The sequence below is a fragment of the Mesocricetus auratus genome, unplaced genomic scaffold, assembly GCF_017639785.1.
Source record: "Mesocricetus auratus isolate SY011 unplaced genomic scaffold, BCM_Maur_2.0 Super-Scaffold_100029, whole genome shotgun sequence".
NCBI lineage: Eukaryota > Metazoa > Chordata > Mammalia > Rodentia > Cricetidae > Mesocricetus > Mesocricetus auratus.
In genome coordinates, this window is record NW_024429210.1 from 13,479,155 (window position 1) to 13,489,566 (window position 10,412).

Below are 10,412 nucleotides of genomic sequence, written 5' to 3' on the forward strand. Positions count from 1 at the left end.
AAATAGACAGGTAGACCAATGGAATCGAACTGATAACCCTGATATTAACCCGCACACCTACAAACACCTGATTTTTTGACAAAGAAGCTAAAATTATACAATGGAAAAAGAAAGCATCTTCAAAAAATAGTGCTGGCATAACTGGATGCTGGCAGGTAGAAGACTGCAGATAGATCCAGGTCTATCACCATGCACAAAATTAAAGTCCAAATGGATCAATGACCTTAACATAAATCCTGCCACACTGAATCTCTTAGAACAGAAGGTAAGTGGTACCCTTGAAATAATTGGTACAGGAGACTGCTTCCAGAACATAACACCAGTAGCATAGACATTAAGATTGACAATTAATAAATGGGACCTCTTGAAACTGAAAAGCTTCTGTAAGGCAAAGGACACAGTCAACAAGACAAAACAGCAGTCCGCAGAATGGGAAAAGATATTCACCAGCTCCACATCTGACAGAGGGCTGATTTCCAAAATACACAAAGAACTCAAGAAGCTAGTCACCAAAACACCAAATAATCCAATGAAAAAGTGGGGTACAGAACTAAATAGAGAATTCTCAATAGAGGAGTCTAAAATGGCTGAGAGACACATAGTCATCAGGGAAATGCAAATCAAAACAACTCTGAGATGAGATACCATCTCACTCCCATCAGAATGGCTAAAATCAAAAACACCAATGACAATTTATGCTGGAGAGGATGTGGAGAAAGGGGAATACTCCCTCATTGCTGGTGGGAGTGCAAATTTGTACAGCCACTTTGGAAATCAGTATGGTAGGAAAATGGGAATCAGTCTACCACAAGATCCAGCAACTCCACTGTTAGGCATATACCCAAAAGGTGCACATTCATACAACAAGGACAGCTGTTCAACTATGTTCATAGCAGCATTATTTGTAATAGCCAGAATCTGGAAGCAACCTAGATGCCCCTCAACTGAACAGTGGATAGAGAAAATGTGGTACATTTACACAATGGAGTACTACTTGGGAGCGTGGGACAGTGGAATCTTGAAATTTGCAGGCAAATGGATGGAACTAGAAGAAACCATCCTGAGTGAGGTAACCCAGTCACAAAAAGACAAACATGGTATGTACTCACTCATATATGGATTTTAGACATAGAGCAAAGGATTACCAGCCTACAATTCACACAGCCAGAGAAACTAGGAAATAAGAAGGACTCTAAGAGAGACAGACATACATTGTCCCCTGGAGAAGGGACAAGATCTCCTGAGCAAATGGGGGGGGGCGGGGAAAAGTAGTTTGAAGAAAGAGCAGGGGAGAGGAGGACAGGGAGAGAGCAGGACGTTCGAATCAGGGGAAGAATAGAGGAGAGCAAGAAAAGAGATACCACAATCCAGGCACTAGGGAAATGTCCAGAGATGTACAATGTTGACCCCAACTAATAATCTAAGAAATAGTTCAGAGGCTACCTTAAATGCCCTTCTTGGATAATGAGATTGATGACTACCTTAAATGCCATCATAGGGCCTTCATCCAGTAGCTGATGGAAGCAGAAGCAGACACCCACATCTAAACACTGAGCTGAACATTGGAATCCAGTTGCAGAGAGGGAGGAGTGATGAGCAAAGGGGTCAAGACCAGACTGGAGAAACTCACAGAAACAGTTGACCTAAATAAGAGGTTGCTCATGGACCCCAGACTGACAGGTGAGAAACCAGCATAGGACTGTTCCAGACCCCCTGAAGGAGGATGTCAGTTTGGAGGTCTGGTTAATCTATGGGTCATCTGGTAGTGGATCAGTATTTATCCCTGGCATACCAATGGACTTTGGAAGCCCACTCCACATAGAGAGATATTCTCTCAGCATAGACAAATGGGGAAGGGCCTAGGCCCTGCTACAAATGATATGACACATTTTGAAGATCCCCCATGGAAGGCCTCATCCTCCCTGGGGAGCAGAAAGCAGATGGGATAGTGGGAGACAGGGGAGGAGGGGAGGGAGAGGGAACTGGGATTGACATGTGAACAAGCTTGTTTCTACTTTAAATTTTAAAAAAAGGAAAAAAAACACAATGATTTTTTATAAGCTAATGTCTTAATACATGATATTATCATTGAGTAATATTATAAAAGCAATCATTAAGTAATCATGAATTACAATCTTCAGCCAATGATTTTAATGAAATATTATTGAATTATCTAACTTGTAGTAGAGAAGATATATTTATTAATAGTTCTGAATTATCAACTTCAATCATTAAGGTTATATAACTATGTATAACACAAAGTGAAAAAGATTAATGGGAAAATATTTTCTTCTCTTCTAGTTAAAGATAATGTATTTTAAAATGATCTTAGATTTATTTACCTTATTTAATGAGTATAAGTGTTTTCCATGCATGTATATATGTATACCATGTGAGTGCCTTTTGCCCACAGAAGCCAGGAGAGGGTGCTGGATGCCCCAGCAGTGGGGTTAGAGGTGGTTACAAGCCTCTGTATGAGTGCTGTAACTGAAGAAATAGCTCAGTGGTTAAGAGCATTATCTCTTTCAAAGATCCCAGGTTCAATTCCCATGATACACACAGCAGCTCACAATCATCTGTTAATTCCAGTTCAAGAACCTCCAAAGGGCACCAGGTAAATGGTGTATACAACATGCAGACAAAACATTCATAGACATAAAATATTTCAATAAAAAAAATTAAAACTGGCGGGGCGTTGGTGGAGCACACCTTTAATCCCAGCACTCAGGAGGCAGAGGCAGGTGGATCTCAGTGAGTTGGAGGCCAGTCTGGCCTACAGAGCGAATGCCAGAATAGGCTCCAAAGCTACACAGACAAACCCTGTCTGGAAAAAAGAAAAAAATTAAAACTGCTTAACCCAAAGGAACCATATTTATATGATCTTGAAGAGAAAAGACTACTTTTAATACCCATATTTCTCTTTGGTATGTATCTGTTATCAGCTGACAATATTAGCAAGTAAAACACCTGGCTTGTATTTTTGTATTAACTGTATTTCTACTGGGAATATCTAAGTCTGTCATCATTTAAGTATTAACCAGGCCTGATCATGCTTAGCTCTGGAGATCAAATGAGACTAGGCCTGTTCTGAGTGATATGAACAGATTTCACCCAATTTAGGATTCAGAATTTAAACCAAGGTCTGATAATAAGAGGCAAGTCACTAAGTAATATCCCTAATCCTAATGAAACCTAGTTTCTTCAGGAGGATCGGATTTGTGACATGACATTTTACTTTTCTTTCTCCATCTCTTCCAAGCCTATCTCAGGCTGTTGTCATTTTACCTAAAGACTGGCCCAGGATCTCACACATCTTAGAGAAATGCTCCACCTATGAAGAAGATGCCAAAGCTGCCAAGGGAGCCACAGAAGGAAGCAAAATAAATGATGGAAATAAAATGATCTCAGACTAGGCCAAATCTAGCAGTGAAGGTGGTGTCCCAGTCACAGCAGAGGTCACAGAGAAGGCAGGGGGACAGGCTATAAAGAAGGTAAGTTCCAATCTTTGTTTTTTAATTATGTCCTTGTATCATTCTCTTCTATTTGAAAGAAATGTTTTCACTGTCATCCATTTGATGGCAGAGCGTCCTGAGTGCATTCCAAGACTGGGTCTGTGGTCTATTTACAGTCAAACACATACAGGTAACATTTTAAGACATGTACCCTGCTGTGCTTGACTTGATATTCATATATACTTTTAAAGGAGATAAATGATAACTATGACTTTTCTTAATAAGTTTTGAGTTTATATTTGAATTTCTTCTGCTTCATCTCATATACATAACCATTTTTTAAACAAATATTTCTGGAGTTTTTTTTTTGTCTGTGTCAGGATTGAAAAGATGGAGTGTTTTACCATGATTTTTATTTGTAAAATAAATATAGTCCTAAACTCAGGAAAGAAAACCCAACTCTGAAAAGTAAGGAAGTCGAAATGAAACCACCAATGAAATTATTAGATACTATAATCCCAGGAGTCTAGAGACTGAGGCAGGAGCATCTTTATGAGTTCCAGGACAGCCTGGGTTACATAGTAGTTCCAGATATGGTGGTGGCACACTCTTATAATCCCAACATTTTTGAAGGTTAAGGCAGAAGATACTCCAGCCTGGGTTATGTTGAAAAATTTCACATTAAAAAAAAAACCCAAAACAAAACCACTGGATGGTGATGGCACATGCCTTTAATTCAGGCACATGGGAGGCAGAGGCAGGTGGACAAGAGTTTGAGGTCAGCCTATGTCTGCCTCTCTGGCACTTTTCTTAGCACTAACACACTTTTCCCTCTATTTTAGTCTTTTTTCCCTTCGTGATGGGCATTTTTAAAAATACTATTATTTATTTATTTAGACAGCATTTCTCTGTGTAGCCCTGGCTGTCCTAGAACTCGCTCTGTAGACTAGGCTGACCTTGAACTAAGAAATTCATCTGCCTCCGTCTCCAGAAGGCTGAGATTAAACTTAATTTCCAGAGGATCTGACGCCCTCTTCTGGTCTCCTTGGGCACTATATAAATGTGGGTGCACAGACACACATGCAGACAAAACACTCATACACATAAAATAGATATAAAAAGAAATACAAAAAATGTAAAAAATTTTTTCACTTAGGCGTTTCTTTCAATCTCACATCTTGGGGGTTCTGTTCTTAGTGTTGCTGTTGTCATTTTTATTTTTTAGGAGGTATCTGGGGGATTGTTACTTACCTCTTTGGGTGTTAAACCAGGCACAAGCCTTGCCACAGTTTCCCAGTTGAAGGTCTGAGGAATTCCAATTAAGGGATAAAGTATCATATCTAGTACCATTTGGTTATTATTATTCAGGAAATTATTGTTTTCTGGATACCCACGACTCATCTTTTGGAGCTAGAAATAGGGAAAACAGTCTTATTTACACCTGAAATTCAGATGTTTCCAGAACATTGTATACTAGTTACAATCCATTCCTAAAAACGACCTGTCATTATATAAAGAAAAAATAAAACTGACCTAAAACAAAGAATGTCCATCCAAAATCTCTTCAAACACAAGGGCTTTATGATACCATGACCTGAAAGATGAGCCCATATGAGGATGGACAGATGGACTAAATATGCAATAAAAAGGTAGAATCTTAATGACAGACTCCAGGTGGCAGGTGTTTGGGTGTTTATTACAAAATTCTTTCTGACTCTGCTATATGTTAAAAATTTTCTCCAAATAAAATGTCCAGGAAAAGTTGAGTTTAATTTATTTTCCTTAAAACTCACTAAGTATTCATAGATAATTTAATCAAACCGTGGAGAAACTGAAACATATAGCTTGCTAAAAAGATTACAATTTCATTCTTAAATAACCTCCCTCCTACTTTCCCCGTAGCGAATGTTCATGGTACAGATAATGATGGCTGAACATACTAAACTTGTATAGACATAGTAAGAAGAAACTTAGCCTGGCTACTTAGCAGAGCAGTTAATGGGCCTGTGGTTACTATAATCCTATCAATAACTATTAAGTAGTGTTACTTTTGTGTGTTTGAAACAACTTCTCTTTAGAAAGTTCTTTTCAGCCATTCTATTTTGAAACAATGTGAAACCTGGCAATGGATACAGGCAGAAAAACTGATAATGTAACATCATAGTAACATTATTTTGGCCAAGAGCCAAAATGGAGTCACACCCTGGAGAGGCAGAGAGTCTGTAATAACTCTTCCTAATTTTAAATGTAAGGAAACAGACTCGAAGGAGCTAAGTAATTTATACAATGCCATCGACCTAATAAGATAGTTCTTTCCATTCTATATGAGAGTATGGTGTGGAGAGTAGTGAGCTGGAGGTAATGGTTTAAGATGGAAAGGGCACAGACTAATAGACTGTAAAGCCAGTTATGTTTCAAAGAGACAAGCAGGGATGCTTTGGCTCCTGAGGTAGGCCGGGGATATTACAAAAAGAAAGAAAAGAAACAGAAATTACCTATCCAAAATACTTTAGGAAGCTCTTTATGTCAGTTGATTTAAGACACACTATTTTATCCAAGCATTTACAAATATTCTATTATGTGTCAGGCACTTTGGCTGAAGTTCGAATACAACATTATAGAAAAAAAGTGGTGAAGGTTTATGGCTAGTCATGTTTATAGTTTAACTGTTATTGGTTTCTAGGTTGGGATTGGCACTTGAAAGTATAAGCTTCTCTCCAGAAAAAAATATGGCACAATGTAGAGATCACTGACAGATCAAGAGCAGCGTGCCCAGAGCCTGAAGGTCTGATTTGAGCTCTGGCATCACAACATGCCAGTCAAGATAAGCCACCTAAACATGTTGACCTGCAGCACTAAAATTAGACTAAAAGCTTTACGATGACAGTCAGGAGAACAAAATAACAATCCTATGTGTTTCCATAAGCATTAAAAGGCAACAGGGGCTTGAGAGATGGCTCAGAAGTACTCGCTGTTATTGAGCAAGACCTGGGTTTGGTTCCCAGCACCTAGGTGGTTTCTTATGACTGTCCATAACTCCAAGTTACAGGGGCTTTAACGCCCTCTTCTGGCCTTCAGGGGAGCTAGGCATGTATCCGATGAACACATACATGCAAGCAAACACACAGAAAGTAAAAACAAATCAAAATATGAAAAACCACAAAGACATTTTGCACACTAAAAGCATGGCTTCCAGAGATGTACCTTACTGAGGGATCTGTACAGTGTAGTAGTTACAAGTACAGACTGTAACTCTGAGGTGAGACAGTCCAGCTGTGGCGCCTGGTCCTACCATGAAGACATTGTCTAATCCAAATAATTTGTGTCTCAGTTCTCTCATCTGCAAAACAAGGGTTAAAATGGTAGGAAGCGTCTGTGTTTCCAGGCTGCTTTAGACGGGGACTGGTACGGTGTGAGGACTGGAAGCTTGTAGCAGTAGCGCTAGCATTTCTGAGATCCTTGGGTTAAACAGATTCATAAAGATTAACAAGCCATAAAATGAAGCATGCTGCCAGTAAAAGGAATAAAATGGGCTATGGACACTTACCCAGCTTTACCTTTTCTAGCAGTGCAACCTGGGGCCTCAAGTGTTTTAGCTATAAGGAAAATAACACCAACCTTTAAGATAATTGCGAGAATTAAATAATACCATGAAAGCACCATCACCATGTCTGGGAGCAGAATGTGCACCACAATTTATCACAACCACTATTTATCCTTATTATACTTTTCCATTATTGACTTAAATTTTTTTTCAAGAACTAGTTAAATCACTCAGAAAGCATTGCCCAGGACAGAATTTCCCATTTACCTTGCTTCGTAGTCCTGGCTAGCTTCTACCTCTCCATCCTCCTGCCTCAGCCGCCAGAGCATAGGGGTTACAGGTGTATACTGACACACCCAGCTCTTAGGCAGGGCCTTTTATCTTTGAGTCCTCAGAAAGACCAGCAAAGCAGATACTGCTAAAAATGTTTGTGAGTTAGTAAAGTCACAAAACTTTAAAGAAACTTAACATATCCTTTGGAACCCACTCCAAGTTGAAGATCCACGGTCTATGAGAATATATAAATGTCTATACTGTACAAAAATAAATGTGGCAATCTTAATTTTCAGTTCTCTGCTTACATGAGTAATATATGCATCCCTTTTATTTTTAAGATTTGTTATGTGTACAACAGGTATTCCTGCAGGCCAGAAGAGGGCACCAAATCTCATTGCAGATGATTGTGAGCCACCATGTGGGTGCTGGGAACTGCACTCAGGACCTCTGGAAGAGCAGTCAGTGCTCTCAACCTTTGGGTCATCTCTCCACCCCAGCATCCCTTTTTGCAGACATTTAGGATCTAGGAATGTAGATGAGTTCTTGCCTAATGTGTGAGACCCTGAGTTTGATGCCCAGCACTTAGGAAAAAAAGAAAAAGAAAGAAAGAAAACAGTCTAAAGCAGAATTCACGACAAAAACCCCTTGCATGCTGTTCTTTGGTTTAAATTTTAATTAAAATTTCTGTTTTTGGTGGTGGGGATGCGGGCAGTGTATTCTACCACTGAGCTAAATCCCCAGTCCTTAATTAAAATTTCAATAACATTGTCTCCATCAAGTTCTTAAAAATGTGTGTATTTCAAATGTGATTTTCAAGCTGATTTAAGTAACTTAGGTGTGATTCTGTTTACGCAACTGAATCTTTCAAGGAGAAAACTATTCTGAATTCTAGTTGGATGACTCTGTGGGAAAGTTTGCTTTAGGGTCTGAATGTAAGTATGAAAGGTAAAGCATTGACGAGTAATCTGTAGTAAAGCATATGGTGTCTCAGAACAGCTGGGGTGAGCATCTCATTCTGGAAAGGGTATAAACATGAAAAAACTACGACCAAAAGAAAAATCTGAAGCTTAAAATTGTCCTCTAGCCATATGCTAAAACTGTTTAAGGCATAGGGAATTATTTACCCAAATTAAAAATTCTATTGTTTAACACATACTTTTAAAGAGCAAAACTTATTTCCCTATTTTGGCTTATTCACATGCATAAACATGGCAATCTTAAGTCACTTTCTCTGTCCATGACAAGCATCTCTTTTTCATGTTCCAATGAAAAAGGGGCTCTTGGTTTTTTTTCCCCTGGGCAGAAGGAAGGGGGACACTGGGACAGGTGGAAGGCCTCTGGGACAACAGAGAGAGGCTGTTCTGCTAACATTGACTCATCCCAAACTAAAAGAACAGATTTTCTGACCCTGGTCCAGAAGTGAGACCCGAGGCGGTTGGCTCTGCTTCTCAAGGACGCAGCATCGCTTCCCACCCGGGGTTGCAGTCCTGCCGACCCCGGGACCGAGGCTCCCTGCGCGGCGCGACCTCCGGGGCCCGGGTTCCGCGGCGTGGGCGCCGAGTCGGGCGCGGGCTGGAGAGGGGCAGACAAAGGCGTCGAACAGGAGCCAGGCGGCGACGCAGGGCCGGAGTCCGGCGGCCGAAGCTGGGCTCAGTCGCCAGGCGCGCGGACGGGACCGGCTGCCTGGCGGCGGCGGGACAAGGCAGAGAGCTGCGCCCGAGGGCTTCCGGGCAGCGGAGCCACGCACGGCCCGCCCGCCCGCCGCCCGCCCGCCGCCCGCCCGCCGCCCGGGATGGGGCAGCGCTGCTCCCGGCCCTCGCCCCACCTCCAGCTCCGGCCTGGGTGCCCCAGCCTCTCGGCATCGCGCTCACCTCCTCAGCGCTGCGGCGGCCTTCACCGCCCGAGTCACCTGCAGCGGCCGGCACCGCCCGCGCTCGTGCCCGGAACGGCGCAATCGGCACCGAAGCCCGGCTGAGGCCGCCTCAAGCGCCGCTGCCGCACCCCGCCCGCGCCCGCTAGCGAGCCGCCCGGCACGCGTGTCGGGGGCGGGGCGCCATTTGTCAGGCCAATCGCAGGCTAGCGCCGCAGCGGAGGAGCCAATGAGAGACGAGCTCCTGCGGGCGGGAGGGTGCGGTCCGGAGCTCGGCTCACCTCTTCGCCTAGCCTGCTCCTCACCCTGCCCCTCTGGCTTTTCACTCAGGCCTGTCGCATTGCAGCGTCCCCACCCTCTCAGCGTCCTGTCTCTTAGCAACTGTGTCCTCAGCGCTTGCTCTTAGGGCACCAACGGAGCGCACAAGAGGGATGTGTGGGGTTTAAAGGGAGCTGGAATTAAAAGAATGGAGTAAATATTTCCGTGTCGGTCATTTTGGTATAAGCTGCTTAGGTAAAACAAAAAAGAAATTATACGATCTGGTAGGGCGTTGACTGGCAGAAACAAACTGTAAACTGGAAAGCTGGTAACGTGGATATATTGTGGAAATGACATCAGCGTTAAGTTGGAAGGCTGTCAGTCTTAGAGCACCGAAGGAAGTGGATTGGAGGTCAGAATGTGAGTTTATGTTGACTGTCACTCGCTGGTTTTGACAAGATTCAAAGCGGTGTCTGTCCACTAATAAACCTGTTTGTAAGCATAGATTAAAGAGAAGGGAACTTAACTTTTGGAGCCCCCATGTAATATCACTCTGTTGCTTCACATAGCAATAAACATGCGATGTTACTTGAATAGTGTTGGTAGCGTTTTCCTCATCACTTTGATATTTCTATTGTCTTGGGAGTAGGACTTCTGAGCGATGTTTTTATTCTTTTAGCTTTTTGGGGAGTCGGCACCTATCTCCCAAATAACTTGCACACGGAAGCTTATTCTTAGTTATGAATGTCTGGCCTTAGCTTAGCTCGTTTCTAGTCAGCTTAAATTATCCCATCTACCTTTGCCTCTGAGCTTTTCCTGTTTCCTTACTTCTGTAAATCTTACTCTTACTCCTCGGATTGCTGTAAGCTGGCGGGCTGGGTGGCCGGCCCCTGGTACCCTCCTCTCCTTCTCTTGCTTTTCTTTCCTTGGTTCTCTCATGCAACCAAACATCTATTTGACATATTGATTTAATTTTTTCACTATTGACCTTATCCTCCTAGGGACTTTTTGG

General features: G+C 42.3%; 1 protein-coding gene across 8 annotated transcripts in view; it reads right to left on the reverse strand.

Annotated features, from left to right (window-relative positions):
• Positions 1-8,817, reverse strand: part of Sanbr (SANT and BTB domain regulator of CSR) — a 56,559-nt gene extending 47,742 nt beyond the window's left edge. For 4 of the 8 annotated variants that reach the window (XR_005871767.1, XM_040733204.1, XM_013113602.3 and 1 more), the window contains exons 1-5: positions 8,680-8,811; positions 7,264-7,414; positions 7,000-7,048; positions 6,657-6,792; positions 4,704-4,862 (exon numbers count right to left, since the gene is read on the reverse strand). Coding sequence is in view for 7 of the 8 variants with exons in the window: in XM_040733204.1 (XP_040589138.1) it covers positions 4,704-4,853 (150 nt within the window). In the remaining variant the exon portion in view is untranslated. Of the gene's footprint in view, positions 1-4,703; positions 4,863-6,656; positions 6,793-6,999; positions 7,049-7,263; positions 7,415-8,679 lie in introns of all 8 variants that reach the window. The other 4 variants (XM_040733200.1, XM_040733201.1, XM_040733202.1 and 1 more) reach the window with 4 other exon arrangements.
• Between the last annotated feature and the right edge of the window lie 1,595 nt (positions 8,818-10,412).